The sequence below is a fragment of the Hippocampus guttulatus genome, chromosome 7, assembly GCF_054856545.1.
Source record: "Hippocampus guttulatus isolate MCC_2025c chromosome 7, RoL_Hgut_1.0, whole genome shotgun sequence".
Taxonomy (NCBI): domain Eukaryota; kingdom Metazoa; phylum Chordata; class Actinopteri; order Syngnathiformes; family Syngnathidae; genus Hippocampus; species Hippocampus guttulatus.
The window spans coordinates 3,350,841-3,376,064 of record NC_141267.1 but is presented as its reverse complement, the minus strand read 5'-3'; the positions used below and the strand labels follow the sequence as shown (position 1 = coordinate 3,376,064).

At 41.5% G+C, this 25,224-nt stretch overlaps 1 protein-coding gene across 5 annotated transcripts in view; it reads left to right on the top strand.

Moving 5' to 3' along the window:
* dlg1a (discs large MAGUK scaffold protein 1a) overlaps nt 1–22,575 on the top strand; it is a 154,301-nt gene extending 131,726 nt beyond the window's left edge. For 4 of the 5 annotated variants that reach the window (XM_086116304.1, XM_086116302.1, XM_086116305.1 and 1 more), the window contains 10 exons: nt 3,124–3,238; nt 8,036–8,218; nt 8,810–8,873; nt 9,393–9,408; nt 10,990–11,040; nt 13,995–14,096; nt 14,292–14,464; nt 14,586–14,695; nt 18,269–18,360; nt 19,664–22,575. In XM_086116304.1, the coding sequence (XP_085972430.1) occupies nt 3,124–3,238; nt 8,036–8,218; nt 8,810–8,873; nt 9,393–9,408; nt 10,990–11,040; nt 13,995–14,096; nt 14,292–14,464; nt 14,586–14,695; nt 18,269–18,360; nt 19,664–19,770 (1,013 nt within the window). In that variant the 3' untranslated portion in view covers nt 19,771–22,575. The remainder of the gene's footprint in view (nt 1–3,123; nt 3,239–8,035; nt 8,219–8,809; nt 8,874–9,392; nt 9,409–10,989; nt 11,041–13,994; nt 14,097–14,291; nt 14,465–14,585; nt 14,696–18,268; nt 18,361–19,663) is intronic. The other variant, XM_086116303.1, reaches the window with a different exon arrangement.
* Nucleotides 22,576–25,224: the final 2,649 nt, after the last annotated feature.

Genomic DNA, 25,224 nt, shown 5'->3' with positions numbered 1-25,224 from the left:
TTTTGTGTTCTTTCCCCTGTGTATCTTTAATTCCATCTTGCTTTTAATCCCATTATTATGGGATTTTTGAGGCATTATGCTCCGAGATGGAAGATTCTATGGTGTGAAACAAAGCAAATATGTTAATGTATTCACATGCAGATATGATTTGATGATGGTGTAAGATTGAAGGTGATGGACTCAGGTCAGTGATGGGGAAAAATGTATTCCCACTAAAGGTCACCTTCATTGTCATCTTGAGTGGTCGTTGTGCATCAAATTCATGCATCTATTATTATGCTCCTTGCATTAATTATTCTACATGCATTTTTGCAACTAATCGCTATCTTTTTCAAAATGTGTCAGGAGGCGGATTTCATTTATAGGAAGGAAAAGAAATGCAGCAGTATAGAAAGGCTCTGGATGTCTTTGGTTTGTGTATGTCTTTGTGGTTCTGTTAGTTGTGTACCTCAAGCGTAATTGAATTAGTAAGCTTTGATTAGATTCTGCCCATGGTTCAGGGACATACACACAACCCCATCTATCAGAAGTCTTATTGGGGCCATTTTGCCAGGGACATTGTGATCATGTATGATGTTCAGAAGACATGTTTTTCAGCTGTGATCAAATATATCATAAATTACTGGCCCGCGCATGTTAGTTTTCCCCGGGTAATCTGTTTTCCTTCATCCTTACCAAAAAAAGCATTTTAGATTTCGATTTATATTGAAATACTCTCCATTATGGCCGCCTCTGTCAAATATTGTTGGAATTGATTATTCTATCGATGGGCGGCTTAGTGGAGAACTGGTTAGCATGTCCACCTCACAGTGCAGAGGTCGTGTTCGAGTCCGGCCCCGGCCTTCCTGTCTGGAGTTTGCATGTTCTCCCCGTGCCATCGCAGGTTTTCTGTGTTTCCTCTCACATTCCAAAAAATATGCATGGTATGTTGTTTGAGCACTCTAAATTGTCCTGAGGTGTGAGTGTGAGTGGGAATGGTTGTTTGTCAGTGTGTGCCCTGCGATTCGCTGGCAACCAGTTCAGGGTGTCCCCGCCTACTGCCTGAAGACAGATGGGATCGGCTCCAGGACGCCCGTGACCCTTGTAAGGATGACCTGATGGATGGATATTCTATCAATTAGTCCACCGAATAATCTGATACATTTTCACTTAGAATTTTTTAAAATTCCAAACCGTTTTTCCAGATAAAGGATTATTCAGCAATTATCTTTGTTTATTTGGCTTGGTGTAGTGATTAAGAAACAACTAGACAACGGTTACGCAATATGCCATGAGAGGGATTGATGTTGTCGTCGTCAACTTTCTTGAAACTGATTCAATTACAGGTTTGGTCATTATTTTCCAAAGTACAGTCAAACCTCGGTTTTCATCCATAATCCGTTCCAGAAGGCTGTTCGAAAACCGAAACCACGCTCTTTAAAAAAAAAAAAAAAAAAGTTTATTGAACACTTCTGCTCACAATGGAAAGCGACACGAGGAAGCGTCACTTCCTAGTCTACCCGAGGAAGCGTCACTTCAAATGGTGCATTTAAGTGCGCTCAGTTTGTTCGAGAACCGAATTTCGAGCGAAATCCGAGGCATAAAAAAAATCGAAATTTTTGGTCGAAAACCGATTTGGTCGAGAACAGAGACGTTTGAAAAACGAGGTTTCACTGTAAAAGCAAATGTCTTGTTTTGACTAAACACAAAAGATAATTAGTGTGTTTTCATGAAGAACTGCTTAATTCAGAGAATAATTGCTGTTGGGAGACTGAAATAATAGTATTTGAAGAAAACATTTGTTAAAATAAATGTTGATTCATTTCATAAAGAAAGAGTTATCGATTAATCGATTAATTTTCACACCTCTGCTCGAAATTGGTGTATGGGTATAAATGTGTAATGGTTTGTCAATAAGTGCCTTATAATTGACAGACCAAAACAAGGCCAGCCGAGATTAGATGCAGCAGGAATCAGTTTGAGAAAATGGATGGTTGTATATTTTGTTTTTATTTTGTTGTTTTTTAAAAATTTTTTTTTAATTATTTCATCATTGTTTTAGGGCGTTTGAGGCATTACAGTAAAATCTATCTTTTAAATGAAAGAAACAAAATGACAAGTTCAGGCAACTGTAAAAAAATAAATAAAATAAGGTCCATAGAGAGTTTCTGCAGTGGCTTGTTGTGCTGATGTGGAAGCAGTTCACTGCTCTTTGCATCGATTGGCTGACTGGTAGCTCACTTGCAATTTATTGCTTGACATTCACCTTGAATGGAGAAGAGCTGTTGGAAATGGGATTTATTTTAGGAACAGCAAACACTGTTGCATCGATTAAGAGGACACATGATCAAATTTAGAATTTGTACTGTTGTACACACACATTAAAATGTATGAAAATTAATTACAGTGGGGAAGGTTTGTTTCTTTTTTCAGACCGTAGACTTGTACACCACAATAAAAATAATCGTTAAAGGAAAAGTCAACCCAAAAATGTTCTTTAAAAAAATAAGTTCTATCCTGCCCTATTTGTCTCAACACGGCATTGTGATTCATATTCTGTTTGTGGGGGATGTGTTAAGCAGTAAAATCTACCCGTTTTTGTCCCTCTCAAGGGCCGGCCATTTTGCCGCTTGCTCTTGACTGAAAATGGCATCGCAGTAGCTAGTAGTTTTTCAAGACAACTTGATAATTATCTGACATTTAATTGGAGATTGGGTTCAAGAATAGATTCCATCTCTTCACTCATTTAGCTTCCTAAAATTGTCCTGATTAAAATAAATAAGTAGAAAAATAAATAAATACATGCATACAGACTGTTCTGTGCCTCGGAAACAGGAGTTGTCATTTCGCTGATAAAGAATGCATCTGTTATAACACAGCGTATATTATATTGGTTTTAGTCTAATAGGATTCAAGAGCTCCTAATTCTGTCCAGGAATGGAAGTTGTTTGATTTTGTGCTGTGTAGAAACCACTTATATCATGGACAATCTAACTTTGTAATGAAATGTTTTTGCACATGCCAATTCTGATTGACTGGTTTTACGAAAGTTCTCAAACAGAATCCCAACACATTACTTCTGCCTATTACGTTATTAATCTTGCCTCTGTGTGTATCTGTGGATGTGTATGTGTGTGTATGCAGAATACAGTCGTTTTGAGGCAAAGATCCATGACCTGAGGGAACAGATGATGACCAGCAGTGTCAGTTCCAGTTCCACGTCACTCCGATCGACTCAAAAGCGCACACTCTATGTCAGGTAATTGTACAACACACCCGCTTACCGTTTGTCCTTCACTGCAACCTTGTCGTGCATCTCATCGACAACTTAATTTCTAATTATTGTGAAATGGATGCATGCACATCTATCCCCATCCACCCAATGTTTACGTTCATGTATTCCCAAAACGCTATTATTATTTACACCTTTGGCTTTGGCATGAAACAATGACTCAGAAACAAGAGATCAGCATTTTCACTTTTATTTCCAAGTATTTACACTTCTCCGATAAGCAATTTCGGATTTCACGCGTAACGTTAATCAGGCCTAATTTGAGCATTTTCCTTCCTGTCACGATTCGGACTAACCGAATCAGGTTTTGGAACCCAAAAGTGTAGACGCCAGACAAGGTCTCCGAAGCAAAAAATATTTAATGTACAAAATTCGCACCGACAAAGTAGTAACATAAAGCGCTGGTCAAAACAAGGACCAGGGAGCACAAAAACGAATAACAAAAAGCGCCTGCACAAAAGGCAAGAGAGGAAAACAAGAACCGAGAATACAAACGAAAAAACAATGAATCAACTACACGCAAGAAAAAGCCAAATCACAACACAAAGCCATACTTACGCAATAAATGGGACAGAGAGTTCAAAAGCGAAAAACGACGAGATCAATAGCAAAGAGTCTGTGGGCAAGGAAGCATCATGGCATAAACAATACTCCGACAACCACCAGACAGATTGCGGGTCCTTAAATACACAGTTCCTTAATTGAAAGATTGGCAGCAGGTGTGCAGCCAGAAAGTCAGCTCAGTCTGCCACCTGCTGGCCAGGCCAAGAACAGGAACATGACCCTTCCCTAGAGATGATATTTACCAAAGGCCCGGTTCTCGGATGTCTGTGAAAGATTATCCTGAGTAATAATCCTGTAATCTGGTGTGATGTCCCAAGGGTTTTTTCCCCTCCTTGCAGTTAGGGTTGATCACCGTAAATTGAAATCCTGTTCACTAGTTTTGGCGTGCAAATCTGTATAGGTTTGATTAATACAGTGATCCCTCGCTATTTCGCGGTTTGTTTATCGCGGCTTCTGCATCGTGGATTTTTTCAAACATATTCAGAAAAAAAAATATCTTTTTTTTTTTTGAAGTCTGCAAAAAGTCCGCAAACGGTTCGCGAGAAGCAGTGAAAGTCAGCAAAACAACAGTGAGTCACATAGAGCAACATATACAAGACATGTGGGGTGATGGAAGGGGGGGGGCTGAGAAGATGTAAAGCCATGTTGATTGGATGTGCATCTTCTTTCAGTCTTATCATGTGGGTTATTCTTTGATCTTTAATCAGTGTCTAAGTGTTGTTTACGATGCTGCTACTGTGTGCGAGTTTCTGTGTGCGAGTTTCTGTGTGCGTGTGTTTGCGTGTGTGTGTGTGTGTGTGTGTGTGTGTGTGTGTGTGTGTGTGTGTGTGTGTGTGTGTGTGTTGTGGCTCTGCTCAAGCGCAAAGGCCCACGCTGGGCATTTTTTTTTTTTTATGTATATGTTAATTGGTCGCTACTTAGCGGATTTTCGTTCAGCGCGGATGGTTTTGGTCTCCATTAACCACGATAAACGAGGGATTACTGTACTGAGTTCAGCCAAGGTACGGATTCCATTGTGATGTGAAACAGAACAAAAGCCGATAGCTGAAGGAAGCAACCTGAAGCTTGAGCTGTTCCCCGACAAAATCAAAGGGACAATTAGTTGTATTTAATGTTTCTGTAACTTGTCCTGAAAAAAAATCATTAACCAGAGGAAACAAGTTTTCAACTGCAATGTCGTTTCGTAATAAGTTTGGCTATCTTCTCTCATTTCCTCTTAGACTGCTGCAGTGCTGCGAATATCAGGCCGGTTCAGCAGCAGGAGCAAAAATATGTTGCAACTCCGAAAAAGGAGAGCTGTGGTGTTGGTTTTTAAAACGGATACTTTATTTATAATTTTCAGTCTCAACCAATACAGACACGTCCTTCTCCGTCTCCATGCCTTCTCTTCTGTCGTTTTACTCGAGAGACGTTCAAGGACTGCCTCTGAAAAACGTAAATTAATGATAACTTTAATGACACGAAGAAAATCGAAAAAAATCCACCAGAACAGAAAATCAAGATAGGAAATTACAAAATAAATTCTATGGGGGGTGGTTTGTGATCACACAACGAAGGAATATATAACAAACAATGTTGGGACATTCCAGTGTCCTACAAATATGCTTCTAATAGATTTTTGAATGGATGGGAGCTGGTGCCTATGCCAGCTGACATAAAGTGAAATGTTAATTCCACCCTGGACTGGTTTTCAGGCAGTCACAGGGAGACACACAGCCACTCATACCTTCACTGAGTGGAAAGTGAAGCCACGATGTCTGTACCAAAGTCAGGTGAATGTACCGTGACAAATTCAACATTGATGAAGTAAAGAATTCAGATTTTTTTTTTACCAATTAATATATGGTAATAATTAAGCAAAAAATAATAAATTGAAATTATGGTGGTTGTTTCTGTACTGCACGTTATTGATTACATTGTCAAGTCATGTCAACTTTATTGTAAATATGTATGTCCAACATACAGCACAGATGAAATTTCTTTCCTCTCAATCACAGCAGGGAGAGGAGCCGCTGCGGGTACCCGCGCCGCCATCAGAACAGAACAGTTAACATAAAATAACAAAATAATACAACACAACAAATAAGACACAGACGGTCATGCAATTATAACCAGTTTTTCTGCATACACTTCGTTGTTTGAAGCAGTTCTAGATGAAAGAGGAGATAATCAAAGTATCCTTTCACCAGTGGATCAGCGACGCCATGCTGAAAAAGTGCACACATCTGCTCCAAGCTAAGTTTGAAAGCAAACAAGAAGCTGTCGCACCCATTGGCGAAAAAAGAACTTGGTTCACATCTCCAGTCCCATGTAAATCTGCTTCAATTCCAAGTGGCGACTCCCAGTTCCACATATGCATCTGCGCTCTGCGCTGACGCTGCTTTCTTCTCATCGTCGGCTCCACATGTCCATCCAGCCGCAGACTGGATTTCTGTCTGTGTCTGTTATGTCAACCGACGGAGATTTGTTTTTTGGAGTCACTTAATCTAGTACTTAAATCTACAGTAGATGTTACAAATGGACACAATCTAGTGAGGTGCCAGTCTTTGTGATGCTAAAAAAAAAAAAAAAACTCAAAATAAAAATATTTGATGGATGTTAAATAAATTTGAAAAATGACAGTTCCGCTGCGGAAAAATCTTTCAGCAGGATAAATCAAAAACATAAAACAAGACTGTAAAGAAAAATCAAAAATTGATGATGGAAAAAAAACCTTTAATATAATTCCTACAATGTAGATTGTAGGGCTACACGATCGGAAAAATGTCAACATCGCGATAATGTCCCGTACAATATCCATATCGCAAAGACCTCTACTGGGTTTGTTTTACTGCATGTCATATGCTGTATTGTAATGTTAACCCTATCAGGGACAGCGGTTAATACAGTGGACACCTTATCGTGTCATCAGATTATAGGGTGCGTGAAAGCATTAAACTGCCGGTTGTATAAAACAATATCAACCAATAAAGGCGCTTTGAAATGTGACCATGTATTCCTGTTGAACATTGCCGCGATCAATCTGTTCCTCGACCCCTGTAATTAGATCTGAGTGACTCCTGTGTGTTCTTTTAAATTACTCGAATATGAAATTGATTCCAAGTTCAAGTGACATTGACCTCAGTTATAAAACCAGGTGCAATCAATGTAAAAACAAAAACATTGAAGTCATCAGTTTTCGCAACCGTTGACCAATGGAATTGCCACGTCGTCAAGAATGCTTTGACTAAATTCTCTCAGCTTTAGCATGCTGACTCTGTCCTAAACGCTTTGTACACCAAACCTTTTTAAGAGGCATCAGAGCACAGTTTTATCTGCAGACTCTGATTGATTGAATATATATTTTTTTCAATTTTAGTTTAATTTCTTAGACTTACAAGGACATCTCTCAAGGGGAAAGTCCATTTGCACTCTGCTGTATATTTAGTGTTGCACACCATACATGAAGGCACGTCGGGAAGATGTCAGCGTAAAAAGGGTCGCGCAAACAGTGCTGCGCCTCTCCAGCTTAGAGGTGGAGTCGGTGCCTCGTTCAAGGACCCTCTTGACTTTGGCCAGCAAGAAGACTAGCATCTCTCCAACAACTCGTTGCACATATTTTTCGGCAGTGGGACTTGAATGGTGGCTCCCTGGCTCCACATAGGGTCATCAAAGATGAGGTACTGCCAGCCCTTAGGTTTAATATTTCATCCAAAATCCTTGAAATATTTGGAGATTTGGTAGACTATGTCTATCTGTCTATCTTGATTTCCCCATCTCTGCTCTGTTTTATTGATGAAGGCAGTGGGGACTTTAGGGCATGCCTGTTATTTCAGCTCTACTTCGCACTCGCACACACACACACACACGGCTGCCCTATTTTTCCAGGTTGTTTCCCTGTGGACGGGTTTGGAATTCTGTGGTCTGTCACAAAGGCAGTCCATCCTTGAGCCATGCGTACACAAACACATGGACCGTCGACACGCAGCATCATACCGGCGCACAAAGAGACAGATGTGTATATCTTCCAGCTGTTGCGTTGATGGAAATGCCTCGTTTGTGTTACCAATGGAAGCGTTTTTATTTATGGCCCACACACTTCATCATTTTGTCGCCTGATGATTTATCCATCCTTTTGATTTTGATCTTGCAAAGAGTAACAAAAAGCGTTTGCGACCAAATGCATCAGTCTAATTATATATTTCCTATGTCCACCGGCAGAGCGCTCTTCGACTATGATGGAAGCGCATCCGACTTGAGCGCCCCAAATCAGGTTCTGCCCTTCCGCTTTGGAGATATCCTTCATGTGAGCAGTGCTGGTGAAGAAGAGTGGTGGCCTGCGCGTCACCTTAGCCCCCCGCCCCCGAACTGCCCAGAGGTTGGAGTCATCCCCAGCCGTAGAAGGTTGGTTTGAAGCGTGAAACGTCGCCCAAGGAGTGAATGTCGGTCACTTGATTCCTGGAAATTGTGTCTTCCTAACTGCCGGGGTTCCGACATTACCCGCAAAACCTGAAATTGAAAATGAGGGAAATTAGAATATGTCTTGGTTTAAAGACCAGAGTACATTTAATACATGATCATTAGTGATTAAAAGATGAATATGGTATGAATAATCTGTGGTTTCATCACAAAGAGATTTTTTTTGTGTGTGTTGTGCCTCATGTAGGTGGTTATTTCAATTTTGTTGACATTCATGAAGGATTGGGGAGTTGATGGATGAGATGGTAGACGGGAATTTGTTTTGAAATGACAGCATATAAAATGAGGAAACTGGAGGGGTGGGAGTGAATGATCGGTGAGCAACTGGAATGTGGGGGATTTGGATGAAGAGGTAGTCACAACTTGGGATGGTCATTATTCATCGTTTATCTGCTATCTATCATATTCATTATAGACTGTAGAAATGTAATGAGCATCCTAATGGAGGATGTACAAAGTTAAGGCAGTGGTGTATATTTTCTGGTCACGGTTGTTGTTCCACTTCCTTTTTCACAGGGCCGAGAAAAAGGAGAGATCAAGGTTAAAGACAGCCGCCGTGATGAGGACTCCGGATAGATCGGTGAGTACCAATCCAAAAGAAATGTCCATTGCTTTTGCTCTAATTTGGCTAATCATGTTGTAGCGTTGTACCATACGGTCCTAAAAATAATGTCAAAACACAGTCATGGCATACTGCCCTCCAGTGGAATCCAACCTGCTTTTCTAATTAGAAGTACTTAAACAGGCCGTGAAACGTTGGGACAAAATAAATCCTGTCTTTCAAGCAACCTGATTATTTTGTTAAAGTGACTTTAACCCTGTTTCTTAAAAGTTGATGTGATGAGAAGGTGAGGTCGCACAGTCTAGCACGAGCTATTGATATCTCCGGCGTCGGCTCTCTTTCACACTATCTTCCCCTTTTTTCCTCACACTTTGTCAAGGACTGCTAAATGACAGAGAGAGAAAAAAACTTCGCTTCAGGTGCATGTGTGTGTTTGGAAGCAAGAGAAAGCATGAGCTGTATACTGATGACATTCAGTCATTTGTTGTGATAATCACCTCTACGTACTGCATTTTTTTTCAATGGTTCTCTGGGCAGGATCAAGACGAAAGGGGTAAGTAAATGTCTTATCAGTGACACCTGCTGGCCAGTGTGCATCTTATACATTACCACAAACACCGGCATTTGGATTTCACTTGAAACTCGTCCTTTATGTGCTGGGTGCACAGTGTGGCAGCGCTAATATTGTCTGGAAACAAAAAGCGACAATAGCAATGCCTCATAAGACGTAAATAAAATATGAGTAGCCGACTCATAAGACGGTAATGATGGTTTTCTTGTTGCATGGAAATTTTGAACGTTTTAAACAATAAAAGTGTTGGCGAATATCAGAGAGACGTTTGGTGAATGTTTGCGACCATGAACGATTCACTACCTTTTCCAACTGCAAACATTGGGATAACGCGTCATTCTTTTTCAAGAAATTCTAAAAACGTCAGTCTCGAGTTTTTACCTGTCATTTTACGGACCCTCCTATCTGTGTTGAATGCAGGCCATTATGAATTAGTGATTGATTCACATGGTCTGAGCAATATCAGTAAATTACAGATTATGGATTGATGTAATGTGTGGTAAATGGTTTCCGTTCTGGTAATGTATATGATGTGTCACTTGATATGGATTTCTGTGTTGTTATCTGTGTGGGGAGGATAATGTGTGTGTGTGTGTGTGTGTGTGTGTGTGTGTGTGTGTGTGTGTGTGTGTGTGTGTGTGTGTGTGTGTGTGTGTGTGTGTGTGTGTGTGTGTGTGTGTGTGTGTGTAAAAATAAATAAAATAATAATAATAATAATGAACTCCAATACTTTCTACATGGATCAATTTTCTGATTTCTTGGAGCTAGTATTTTTAAATGTTCTCTAAAGTGCTTTGTTACAACTGGAGCGGTTGTGAAAGATCTGTATAAATAAAGTGTATTGTATTGTATTTTATTCCCTTTAGCTTAGCTCCATCTAGTGGATTCATAATGTAACCGCAGCCATTATTGTAGGTTCTATTCTATGTGCCTTATCATGCGGTGTGCCCTGTATATGAAAACAGTTATAAAATAGGCCATTCATTGAAGGTGGGCTTTATACTCCTGAGCGCCTTATAGTGCAGAAAATACGGTATATGTAATTGAATTCTATTCAACCTTGACAGGGGAATTCACCCACATTTATTCACAAAGCTAACATACAAAGTATTTTCTTATTGAAAAACAATTGAGTTCTGACAACTTACCTCTTGCTTTGCGGAATGTTGCAGAAGCCTTCTCCTTTCAAATGTGCACAACCCTTTCTCCAGGGATGAACATGGAGAATTCCAGCTGATCTGACAAGGTCACAGGCAGTACAAACTGTGTTCACACGCCTGCACTGACCTGCTGATTTTATTCAATTGAACATTCCATTTTGTAGACGCATCATACGTGTTGTTAAAGTACCAAAATTCGGACTTTGATACTTTATCTTCATAAAATAACTCAATACCAGTACTGAAACGAAACAGTGACCAAAATGTGTGTGTGTTATGCATCTCTGTGAGACTCTGCTTTTCTAGGGCCAAGTGGTAAATTCAAAAGTGTGAAAGGTGTATCATTGTGAATTTTATTCTCTTTGCATTTAAATGTGTCCCTAACATTTCTGTGTCCAATTAGCTGGCCAGGAGGAGACTTTGTTAATCTACCAAGCAGTTATCCAGCAGGAAGGTCAGTGATTTATTATAGCTACTTATTAGTGGGGGGAGAAAAAGTAGATAGTAGTCTAAGAATCAACCCAGTTGTTTTATCAATTACAGTAAATATTCTCTAGTACGGACTCGTGTTTGCGCTGTCCAATTTGTCCTGATAACAGAAATTCCTCATTTGGGAAATGAGCATGGTACATGTCCTTTATGAACCTGCAAGTATGTTGACAAAATGCATGTGTAACAACACAATCAATAAAATACAAAAATATACTGTCCAAAAACTGTTTATATAACAAAAACTGCAATACAGGTGTATCCCAAAAAAATCACAACAGTAAAATACATACAGTATTTTCATGTTTATTTTTTTCTGTCTTGGGGAAAAAAAATTGTATTTTGGATTGTTTTGTTGGATGCATTCTTTGGTTTATGACAATGGTTGCCTGCGTGTCATACATTTTCTTGCTAGTTGCAAGTAACTGTCCCGTTGATCACTGATGTCTGGTAATTCTTGTGCATACTGAAGGATTTTTGTTGCCATTTGCATTGCTTCCTTGCTGGATGGTGGCTTGTCATCAGGAGTTGAATCGATGCCTTGTTTTTTAAAGTTTCGTAAATTTGCGTCTTTCCGACTCCAAGTGTCTGCTGGATCTTTTTAACTTTGTGTCCAGCCTGCTCAAACGGATGCATTTCACTCACTCCGCTCCAGTCGTTACAGTTCTTCTACGTTTCGATGCGATGATCTACACGACGTAAGTGAATAAGGTTAAAATCTTTCGCAATTACAGTAAAACGCACGCCAATAAAAAGTCGCTTATATGTCTTCGTTTCGAATCTGATGAATGAAAACGGCGAAGCGAACACGTTTCTTCGGTCATGTCGAGTGGGTGCTGCTTTTAAGATAGTGCCGCGTTCTCCAGGACGTAAGTGAATAAAGTTAAAATCATTCACAATTACAGTAAAACGCACGGCAATAAAAACTCACTTACACGTTTAGAATCTGATGATCGAAAAACGCGAAGTGAATACTTGTTTCAGCGTCAGTCTTTTCCGTCGCATCGGGTGGGTGTTGCGTGTATTTAAGCTCCCACGGCATTACACCTCCATCCGGGTTACGGGTAGTGGAATTTCCGCTTACGCAACTTCCGGTAACACGTAATATCGTAGTCAAAATGTTAATGCATAGGTTTTTATTCCGGGTGAAGGATATTCCTTTCTATAGAATTCCGGGGATGGGAATATTTACTGTATACAAAATGAAACCTTTTGAGAATGACTAAAGGGGTGTTCACACGGCAAGATTTGATCCGGTGCTACGCCGGGGCTGCCCCAGTAGAGCGTTCACACGTGCAAATTAGCTCCGGCGTAGCCCCGGAAAACAGCTTACACCGGACCAAATTTGATCCACCTCAGGGAGGTGGTTTAAAAAATTTGCTCCGGAGCAAATGCTTGTTTGCGAAGCAGCACCGGTGTAAATTTGCACTTCCGTCATGTGTTTGTTTAATAACGACACAAGACTTGGCTGGTAACATCTTTCCTTTTGTAGGAGACTGGACTGTCTCGGAGTTGTTTGTGTAGTTTGTTCCTTTGTTGTGTGTTCACAACCCCCCGCCCCCCATATCATTTATTTTGTGATTTCCTCTCTTGATTTTCTGTTTGGCGCATTACGTGTTTGCTTTTCTGAGTGTCATGAAGTCATCGTTGATTTACGTTTCCGGGGGCGGTCACTCTCGAGCAGAAGGCACGGAGACCGAGAAGGACGTGCCTGTCCAGTAGTCGCTTGAGTTGTGTATACGTTTTAAAAAGAACCAACACGACAGCTCATTTGTTTTCTGTCGTTTTGCTCCGCTGCAGAAACTGCCGTGTGAACGCAAGTGGGGCTGCACCGACGCTGTGCCGGTGCTGACACGCTCAGCGGCTTTGTACGTGTGAACGCTCCACACAAATTTGCTGCGGTGCAAAATATATCGCAACAAAATACATCGGTGCAGGCCGGAGCAAATGTGTGCCGTGTGAACACCCCTTATATGGTCATTTGACAGTGTCGATTAGCTTATGCTTTTTGCAGCTAACCCCACAAATAGATTTGTTGTAAGAGGGCCCACTGTTAAAATGACAACCTGTCACGTTTTGACATCACCAAGGGTACACAATAAACTTTTTCTCAGAAGTGTTAGAATATGATGCAATGGCTCAGTCATTGCCGTACTTATTGTTTTTCATAAGACTCTTTTATATTTATCATCTGGAATATTTGATTACAAATGCTTTTAATGGCTGTACTACTGCTAAAGCTTTACCTACACGAACCAGAATCCCTGGCTGAATGCAGAGGTGATAGAACTGCCGAAGGCTCGGGATGCTGCTGCCTTCAGTGTACATGACGCATCAGCACTCAGGGCAGCGAGAAGAGATCTGGCTGCAGTCATAAGGATGGGGAAATACTCCTTTGCTCAGAAAATCCAGGACCACCTAAACTACAATGACTTTTGGAGCACATGGAAAGGCACAAAACTCAGTGTGTCACAAACTACAACACCAAGGATTCACAACGCCCAAAAGACACCTCCCTGCCAGATGTCCTCAACCATTTCTTCACTTCATTGAGGACATTAACACCAAACACCCCTACTTCAGACTCACACCACCACCCAATGACCATCCGCTCATCTTATCCCAAACAGATGTGAGGATAACGGCGCATAGGATTAACACCCGCAAAGCTCCAGCCCTGACAATATCCCAGGGGTGCCTGCTGAGGGACTGTGCCCACCAGCTGACCGAGGCACTAAAGACCTTTTCACTCTGAATTTATCAGTGCGCTGATGTCAGCCCTATGCGTTGTGTATGTGGAGAGGGGCAGGCACCACAGAACGGAACGTTGCTAATTGTCACTAGGAGAATACATTTTTGAGGTATTGCTGTTTGATTTGAAATTCACTAAACTAACTTAATCATGTTTTAATCCTTCAGTGAATTACACAAGACCGGTTATTGTGCTTGGACCAATGAAAGATCGAGTCAATGATGATCTCATTTCGGAGTTTCCTGACAAATTTGGCTCCTGCGTCCCACGTGAGTCTAAACTGCAGTATACACGCCAGCAGAAACTTTTGTATGCACATAGGATTGACTTAAATATTGTTACAAATGCGAAAATAATCATGGATTTAATATGATATAATAGTCATGTTTTGGTTACCTTTAGTTTTTGGCTTGTCTTGTTGAAGGAAAATTTGAACACTTCGAGTAAACCTGTGTGCTCCTCAGACACAACTCGGCCACGGCGGGACTATGAAGTGGATGGCAGAGATTATCACTTTATGGCCTCCAGAGAGCTAATGGAACGAGAGATCCAGGAGCACAAGTTCATTGAGGCGGGGCAGTATAACAACCACCTGTATGGAACCAGTATCCAGTCCGTTAAACAAGTCGCTGAAAAGGTAAGATACAAGCATAGAGGAGACAATATGGCACAGTACAGAAGGAGAAGAAAACAAATCTAATAGTGTAGGAGCAGTGGGAGCAGGTGTCTCATTGTGTCCAAACCTTTGTGTCCTTCAGGGTAAACACTGTATACTGGATGTATCCGGAAACGCTATTAAGCGTCTGCAGCTGGCAGGCCTGTATCCCATCGCCATTTTCATTAGGCCACGCAGTGTTGACAACGTCCTGTAAGTTAAAATGCATCGTAAACCTTTGGTTCGACTGTTTTTGGAGTCAGAGTAACGTCAAAAAAACAACAACAAAAAAAGAAGCAGATAAATACCGTATTTTCCACACTGTACGGCGCACCTGAAAGCAGAACATTTTCGCAAAAGCCGCCAGTACACTTTATAATCTGATACGCCTTATATGAGGATCAATATTCTGATTTCTTGGACATAGTAGTTTAAATGTTCTGTCAAGCGCTTTGTTACAGCCACAGTGGTTGGGAAAGCTCTTTATAAGTAAAGCTGTATTGTTATGTATTAACTTCAGTGTAGCTCCATATGGTGGATGCATAACACAACCGCAGCCACTATTGTAGCTTCTATTCTATGCACCTTATAATGTGGCGTGCCCTATATATGAAAACAGTTTTAAAATAGGCCATTCATTGAAGGCGGGCCTTATAATCCGAAGTGCCTTATAGTGTGGAGAATACAATAGTAGTACAGTGATACCCTGACCTATTTGTCCACCCATCTTACAAGGTTCCCGTTGCTCTGCTAATTTGTTTGTCTTCAATTTTATTTCTTCCCCACTTTGGACCCTCCACATTCCAGTGAAAATTGAGCAATTGAGATGGAACCTCTTAGGAGCCTTGCTTCACTGTCAAATTGGTTGTCAAATAAATTTTCAGACGAATATTTATTGGGGTCAAAAATTTTGCTTCCTGACATCCACCCGTAATGCTCATTTGTTCCTTCTTGCATACAGTGTAACGGTCATTCAATGACCGCATTGTGTATTTCTGGTATTTTGGCTTTTCTGCTGTATATTATCCCTCAGCACATCTCCCAAAAAAGTATACAAATGATTGCGCTGTTAGCCGTGTTGCCACATTTTATACTGAAAAAACAACTTTCTGGTAGTTAGTTTACTGTTTACTTGATTTTAAAAACAACTACATTCGATGACAATAACTTTATTAGTTACACTCAACAGATGTGGACAACACTGCTGAACAGTAAATGTAAAAGTTAACTGTCTGATTTAAAAAAAGAAGTACAAGTTAATAATCACAAGTAATTATTTTTATTTTAAAAAACGAGTCAATGGATTTCACTGAACATAAACAAACTACTTGTTTTCATCAATCCATTCATTTTCTACCGCTTAATCCGGTGTCAGGTTGTGGGGACAGACAATTTAGCACGGAAGCGCAGACTTCCCTCTCCCCAGCCACTTAGAGCTCTTCCTGGGGGATCCCAAAGCGGCCTCAGGGCGGCTGGGAGATTTAGTCTCTCCAGCGTGTTCTGGGTCATCCTGGGGGCCTCCTGCCAGTGGGACATGCCCGGAACACCTCACCAGGGAGGCGTCCAGGAGGCATCCTGATCAAATGCCCGAGCCACCTCATCTGGCTTCTCTCAATGTAGAGAAGTAGCGGCTCGACTCGGAGTCCCTCCCGGATGAATGAGCTTCTCACACATCTCGAAGGGAGAGCCCAGACACCCTGTGGAGGAAACTCATTTCAACCATCTGGAATCTCATTCTTTCGGTTACGATTCACAGCTCGTGACCATAGGTTAGGACATAGATCGACCGGTAAAGTTAGACGTTCGCCCTTCTGCTCACCTTCTTCTCCACCATGAAAGACCTACAGTATATAGGGTCCACCTCAAAGGAGGCGCTGCACCAATCCGCCTGTCAATCACCCGCTCCATACTGCCCTCCGTCATGAACAAGAGGCCAAGACACATGAGCTGCTCCACTTGGATAAGCAGACCAGGGTTGTACCCCCTTTTTTAAGGAGGAGGACCGAGAGTGTGTTCCAATTAAAGAGGGATCACACTCCCCAGCCTCTCTGGTAAGGTCTATTCATGGGTGCTTGAGAGGAGGGTCCATCGGGAAGTCGAATCTCAGATTCACCTTCCCGATGCAGTGTGATTTTAGTGGACCAGCTCTGCACCATCGGCAAGGTCCTTGCGGATGCATGGGAGTTCTCTCAACCACTCTACATGTGGTTTGTGGACTTGGAGGAGTTCTACCGTGTCTGTCGGGGAGTTCTGTGGGTATTGCTTTGGGAGTATGAGGTAGCGAGTCCCCTAATACAGGCTGGATTGTCCCTGTGCCACCGGTGTCAGAATTTGGTTTGCATTGCTGGCAGTCAGTCGATTGTCATCGACTCTGTTCATAACCTTTACAAACAGAATTTCTTGGCACAGCCGTTGCATTAAGGGTGTCTGGTTTGGTAGCCTCAGTATTGCATCACTTCTTTTTGTAGATGATGTGGTACTGTTGGCTTCTTCAAGCCGCAATCTCAAACTCTTAATGGAGCGGTTCACAGTCGAGTGTGAAGTGGTTGGGATGAAAATAAGCACCTCTAAGTCTGAGACCATGGTCCTCGTTCCAGTCAGGGGATGAGTTCCTGAGCCTACGTGGTGATATCCTTTACACGTCGATGTCCATTTTTTATGCAATACCGCCTAGGGATCGAAGGTCACCTGAATTCAGTGTTGGTTTTCAGCCTTGCCGCTTACAGTACATGCAATGATTTCTCCAGGTTCTCTAAACCCTTTTGATGAGATTATTTACCATAGATGATTTAATGCTTAAATTCCTTGCAGTCGTTTGTTGAGGAACATTGTCGGGAAACAGTTCGACTGTTTTCTTACGCAGTTGTTCACAAAGAGGTGAACCTCGCCCATATTTGCTTGTGAATGACGAAGCAAGTCAGGAACGCTTTTGTAGCCAATCATTGCACTCGCCAGTTCCCACTTAGCCTGTTCACCTGTGGAATTTTCCAAAGAGGTGTTTGATGAGCATTCCTCAACTTTGTCAGTCTTTTTGGTCAAATGTCCCAGCTTTTTTGGAACACGTTGCAGCCATAAAATTCCAAGTTAATGTTTATTTACTAAAAACAATATCAAGTTTTTATCAATTTAAAAATTGAATATCTTGTCTTTATTGTGTATTCAATTAAGTGTAGGTTGAACATGATTTTCAAATCATTGTGTTCTGTTTTTATTTTTAACACAATGTCCCAACTTCATTGGAATTGTTTAATTAAAATATCAAATGCAACAAGTCGTGACAAGAATTCTATTTTTTATGGTGACTCTAAATCAAACAGTCATTTCTAACCGGGAACACATAAGTGTTTAACTTGAAATAAACACAACACGAACATCAAACCATACAATTGTTTGTATTTTGGGGTCTCTTGGAATGGATTAATGGCATTTCCATTGATTCTTAATGGTGAGAGTTGATTTGAGATATGAGCGATTTGAGTTAGAGACCAAATTGTGAAGGAACCACTGTATAATCTCTTTCCATAGAGATAAAATAATGCAGTCGTCTCCTGCATACTCACGGTTTGGCACCTGTGATTTGAATATTAGCAGATTATTATTCTTTTTTTTTCCCCTCAGTATCTTGAAATATTTTTGTTGCCTTTTTTCTCACCCACCTCCCACAATTATCGTGGAAATATTAAATCAAAGAATTTAGATGTGTAAAAAAGGTTGAAGGTTGAAAAAAAAATGATCTGAAATGAATATGCTTTGCATTGACACTGAGACGTCTGTGTGTTTCTCCAGAGAGATGAATAAGCGGTTTACTGAGGAGCAGGCAAGGAAATCCTATGACAGAGCTGTCAAACTGGAGCAGGAGTTCACAGAATATTTCACTGGTGAGGCAACATTCATTGATCTAAATGATATTTTCTGTACTCTTTCACAACAACTTCATGTAACATACAGTAACATAAATTGCAATTACAAGTATCACATTGCACATACATGTGAAATACAAACATTTGAAGGCAACACTAAATACACTAACAGACAGACAGAACTCAGAGGCGGCTGTCTTTTTAGTTCCACACGTCACAGTAGGGGTGACTTGTATAGTAGAGTATATCCAATATCTGGTATGAATTTGCCCAAAGGTTGGGATTTGGACCCTACTTTCCAATCGCCGTAATGCATGTTGATTGTATCTATGTATCCCCTCCGTACACACTTGCCCAGTGTGGCAGCTAATCATGAGCTGTGGCTGGATAACTAACGTGGCTAAACATAATGTGAAGGCAAAACGTTACTTTGCATCCGTTATCGATGGAGTCACTCATCATCGCGTCAACGACAGCGGCAAAGCTTCACTACTCTAAGTAGGGTTCCGACCAAGATGAAGGGAAGATGTTCATGAGATAGCAAGCCGTGCTAATTGCTAAGCAATAGAAATGCACTGACAAAACACCACAAAGGGCTTATGTGATAACGTCAGTTATGGTCTGGTTGGAACCGCGTTACTGTGGAGTGTAGCTAATTTTGAACAGCAACATATCAAGCAACTGAAGTACCTGGGGAGAAAATAACTCAGAATAACGGAGACAACCACTAAAGACCAGAAATTAGGGCTGGATGATTCATCGAAATTTTAATCATTTCGGTGTTGGCTACTTTCGATCTTTAATACATTACCATCAAAGAAAAGCAATTAATGTGCAGAACGTTGCGGTGTGTTTACCACTTCCCAACATAAAATGATGTGGCGGGCCAGATCTGGCCCCCGGGCGTTGAGTTTGACACCAGTGATTTATTAGATTAGTATGAATGAAATATAATTTTGACCTGAATGTTGTATTGTGATGTGTCCCGTTGCTGTGAACGGATGCATATGATACAGTGATACGAATTTTTGGACTATGTCGCCCAGCCCATTTCATTGTCCAAAAAAAGAGAAAATTCCAATTTGATCATGGCGGGAAATGGAAAATGGTGCTTTGTCTACACCGTATGTTGCTCAAAAGCGAAACGTATCGGAGTTCCCCATGCAGCCGTGTCAATGTATGGAAAGATTTTTAGTTTCAAATAACTTAGTTTAACTTCCAGGATGCCTCGCCTTACTCTTTGGCGGCCCTGTGGAGCAATGTACAAACTGAGTTGTGATCGATTTGTGTTAAGATGTGATCTTTTTTTCCCCCTCTGCAGCTTTTGTCCACGGCTCAACTCTTGAGGAAGTGTATTCGCAGGTGAAGCAGATCATTGAAGAGCAATCGGGTCCTTACATTTGGGTGTCCACGAAGGAGCGGCTCTGAGTAAATGCCGCCCACGCTACACATTAGCCCACTTTGGCAGCACAATAAGGCTTGTTTTTGCTCTTCCGCGCCCACACACACACACACCTCCATGTTTTCTCACTCACACAGATACCAATACATAACGCTGAACGAGGCTGAGACTGATCTGGGGATTGCAAACTCCCCCTTCTTGAGGGTCGAGGAGCTTATGTCTTTCCAGCAGCCTGCTGATGGATCTTCCTACAGCTGAGTTCCTTAATGTTTAAGGACGTGGTTCAAATCACTTGTAACATGTACCGTCATCTGATTTATTGATTTCATTCTTGTGTGTTGTTGTTGTTGTTGTTTTCACATACAAAGTAAACAAAGGGGAATGCATTCACCTATGGGTTTGTAATGATAGTACTGTCACCAAGGAGAAGACTTTTGCACGCCGTAGCTTTAAGAGCATGTTTATGGGAATCTCGTTCCTTCTTTCCCCATCGTGTCTGTCATATTTCATGGCATCGCTCCACTTTATATTTGAATAAGCTCTCGTTTACAGTCTTTCAATGACTTTTCCACCTTTCCTCTCTGATCCTGCCACTCCCCTGCCAGACTGCCTCAAGTTTAAATATGAGCTAATGATTGAAATGTGCCCTGGCATGTTGGACTCAAGGGCAGAGATGGAAACGATTACTGCTTGGAAATGTAGCACACTTCGATACCAATATGATGATTAAGTAGGGTTTAATTGGCATGACGTGACATGCAGAAAGCGTCCAAAAAAAAAAATCTATTTTCTATACCAGCTGTCCTCATGAGTGTGACAGGTGAGCAGAAGCATATCCCAGCTGACTTTTGACTGGAAATGCAGCGACGTCGACTTCCTTGAGGCTCCATCATCCAGATTTCTCTGCCTTTTCTGCTCTTCTTCCTCTTCATTGGTGAAATTTTATATGGACATCAGTATGCCAATATTAAACCCGAGTCGATCAAGTTATGCTGCAATAATAAACCACTGGAAACAACATTCTCTGATTACCTTATTAATTGTGGTTTACATGGAATTTATGTTCCACTCGACATACATACAGACAAAGTGACGACAGATGTCCTCCTATTTCGTCTGCCAACAGAATGTAATGCTACGTGGATAGGATTGCTTTCTAGAACGATGTGGTGTCACATGTCAAGGGAACAATAATTGGAAGGTTCAACCAATCACCCTCCTATGAAGAGAATGCTCACGAAGGGGAATATAGTATTGTTGTCCATGTAAACAACCAGTGTCTCATGCCTTGAGTCTCTTGTCTGCATATATGCACCGCAGCTTCTGTCATGGGGGCTTGTTCCTGAAAGGGGAAGTTGAGGCAAAAATGTTTGTTGTTGACTATAATATGCTTTATTGAAGTGTCACTTCTTAAATCACAGTCTTCGGCTTACTCTTTGCATTTGTGGAATAGGAATTAAGTCAGCAAGTTTCAGTCCATCTTCGGGGGCAGCCATTTTGACATTTGTTGCCGACAATCACAGCTCCGGTCAGGCTCCGGTCACGGCTCAGCTGTTTTCTGAGATTGTCATGTGACCTTGGCAAATTGAGCCATGATTGGCTGATACCTGAGCAGCTATCATTTTCAGACGCAAAATATGATATCATTCATATTCCACAAACATAGTCTTAATCGGAATGCCGTGTTTCGAGTAGTGGAGGCGCGCAGAGCATATTATTTGAAAGAAAGTTCTTGGCTTGACTTCCCCTTGAAAAGCAAATTTGACCAGGATTGGGGGTCTATGAATTCTGTGTGTGAATCACTTACTTTCTGTCAATGCCTTGTGAGCCGCAAAGGGTCACTTGGGTCATACATCTTTTTAGTAGTATTCCATGGCTAAAATGCAAATATTTGGAACAATGAAAATAATGAAGCACGGATGGATGCCTTTCAGCCAAGAAGGCATAAAAAGCGCCTGAGACTTGCCACATAAATGACCGTCGCTCTGGTACATTACACTTAGTTTGATTTGGTCTTCTGGCCTTCTCCCTGTCGTAAATGTCATCCTGACTCGACTGCATACTCCCATGAAATGTTGTTACATATCAAGCCACACAAAAAAAGTGGAGGAACCCATCATGATGTCACTCAGGGGTTCGTGAACCCCTTTCAAAGTTGACGATCTCAGCTGTCGTCTCACCTTTTTTCCTCGGCTGATGGATCATGGATATTATTTGTTTACAAGAGGACTTCTCAGGGGATCTTCTATATTCCAGTGAAAATGATAGCATAACTTTGTTATAGTAAGATCGTGGAACACGACAATATTTTTTATGAGTTGTTTTGTGCTTTGGGATTGCTGTGTTTCTGATTGATCAAGTGTTTTGTACTTTGAGCGCTACGGTCGTGAATGGGGCTCCTCTCAAATTATGCGCTTGTGTCTTATATCACATTTAAGATTTGAAATACTGAGATGCTTTCAAGAAACGCAGCCCCAGAAGGACTTTCTCAACTACTCGTTTGGCCTCCCCACCCCACCCTTTTCCACTCCGAAGCCGACTGGAACCCAGAGACTTCCAGAGAAGCCGGTTCTGCACCGCATGAATTTTGATTGCGAAAAAGGATTTGCATCTGGAGCTACTTTATATTAATATCATTCATAATTGTTGATTTTTTTGAACAAAACTGGACTCGTTGTTTGATTCTGGCTTTGTGTTTCAACCTGGAGTTTATGCCACTGTCTGTTAGAGCTAAGCACTGATGCAAAGAATCTATTTCACATATATATACAGATGATGTTATTTATCCCTGCGCTGCCTATTTTGGTACAAAATAAATGTCTTTATTGAGATTTGTCCGTTTTGATGGCCCAACTTTTTATGTTTATCGTGTGACTGTATTAACCGTACATCAAGCTATGAGATGTATTGATGCGTTGACTTGATTGCATACAATGGGGCATGCTCAAAGTCAAATGTTCCTGCAGTTCATCGTGACTGGACTAAGAAGTGGTACTTTCGTGGTACTTTGCTAAAAACATGTCACACAATGGCAATGGCAGCCACGAAGCTCAAATAAAATCTTGTGTGAGTTATTTGGAATGTGGACTAATCGTAACACCACGTGGGAGGATTCCAGAGTACTCATCACAAGCTTGGGTGGAAGATGCAAACCTCACAGAGGTAAACCTCAGCCAAAATTGGAACCTCTTGGCTGAACCACATGATCCATCGTCCACCCTGGCTGAGCTTCGTCTCTGCCAAGTGCTCATTTTGAGCGTATCATTTTTTTGGGTTGAGATTGCCGACAGCCACTTATGAATGTACAGTCCTTCGCAATGTTTTAATAATAGATGGCACTATCCAGTTAGAAAACAACGACAAAAAATGAAGCTTCCATGTCCAACGCTCACACATTTGCAGTCCGAGATCAGATGACCACGGTCCAGAAAGGAATGCGAAACATTTTTTTGCATGTAGGCAGAATGTTGCGTGAGAAAGTTACAAGAACATATTTCTTTGGGTTTCAGTCGATTTCTGTGGTGTTATCACATGCAGTTACGTTCAAAGGTGGATCTTTGAATGTGCTGTACAACTGGAGTCACCAGAGAGCCACTTTCTGTGGTGAGGAAAAATGCCAAGGCCACCAGTCTGATGCATGTCTGAAATAACACATTTGCTTGGATCAACCTTAATGTTACAATTATTTGTTAGGATTAAGAAATGATATTTATTCATGTGAAGACATCTTCATGACTTCTCACAATAATTAGGGAACATATCTATAACACTTTATATGAATCTCTTCAAGTCTTTTCATTTTTAAATGACCAAGGCCTAATCGACAACATTCTTCGAAAATCACAATGTCCCATCACTGGTAAGCTACGGTATTTTTAGAATAGCCCCCCGGGCTATTCTTGTGATCCTTGGGGGCTAGCTGGCTCCCGCTGACAGCACGTTGCCCACTCCAGCTGTTGATTCTCCTCCACAAGAATACGAGTATGACCCCACTGTAGCTTATATCATTTCTCCCTGTAAGTGAAAATGAAATGGCGTTCAAAATCAGCTGACGTCATAGTAAATGCTGACACCATGTTTAGTGGGACTCGGAAATATTTTCTGTCACCTCATCGCATGTCGGGTTTCGTCACGTTACAGCCCCATAAATGTGACGCGCAAGCTAACCTCAGAGCAGATCTGCCAACAAGTTACTGGCACCTCATTAAGTTTACAAGGATGAGGTTGGCAGAAAATATCTTATGCTATGACCTCTATATCAGCGACTTCCTTTCAGACTTTACAAAGTATAGCAATATTCAAATTATGGATTTCTAGTTTGTAGTCTGTATCGTAATAAGACTGTATTACTGTGATACTGAGGTCTTATGATGATATTCATTCATTCATTCATTTTCCGAACCGCTTAATCCTCACTAGGGTCGCGGGGGATGCTGGAGCCTATCCCAGCCGTCTTCGGGCAGTAGGCGGGGGACACCCTGAACCGGTTGCCAGCCAATCGCAGGGCACACAGAGACGAACAACCATGCGCACTCACACTCACGCCTAGGGACAATTTAGTGTGTTCAATCAGCCTGCCATGCATGTTTTTGGAACGTGGGAGGAAACCGGAGTACCCGGAGAAAACCCACGCAGGCCCGGGGAGAACATGCAAACTCCACACAGGGAGGCCGGAGCTGGAATTGAACCCGGTACCTCTGCACTGTGAAGTCGACGTACTAACCACTGGACTACCGGGCCGCCTATGATGATAATATTAAGCGCAAATAATTGCTCTGCAGCTAGCCACTGTTTCGGCATCGATTGAAAAAAAAGACCACCGGGCCGCCCTTGTGGACATGAAAACGTAAAAAAAAAAATTTTTGCATTTAAGCTGTTATTACACTGAGCAGAGTGAGACATTTCAGACATGGTGTGTGCACAAAATGTGTGACCAGTCATAAGATTTTTGAATTTAGTTTTTCTGCTAAATTTTCATCATGACCGAGTGAATCTGATGAGAACATGAGGGCGCTTCATATCGTCCTATGAGTTTAAGAGCTCATGTGCTTCGCTTTTACTGCAATTGTGTCATAAAGACAAAAAAAACTCTTGTAAGCAAGGTCAAATTGATAAATTTTTGCTGCCTTTTCCCGCTCAGAGCGTGAGTCACTTATCCCTTTCCAGCAGTCACAGTCTTACACGTACGTGTACTGTATATGTGTTGCGTGTCCACAAGTGGAAAAGTCCCACTGCCACAGAGAAGAAAGCAGAGGTGAGGACTGTAAAAGACTTCTCTGTTCACACTCTGGTCTGCAGCTAGGCAACGCTGGCACTGAGAGGTGGCACATTTCTCTGACTGTTTTGAGCCTTTTGATTTCTGGTTAAGGCGCGCAGCAGACAGGAAAACTAGCATCGATCATTCGTAGTTTTCGTTAGGGCAACTTTCTCTATTTCACTGAGCTTATTATTGAACGTCCACCGGACATCCCTCCATCCAC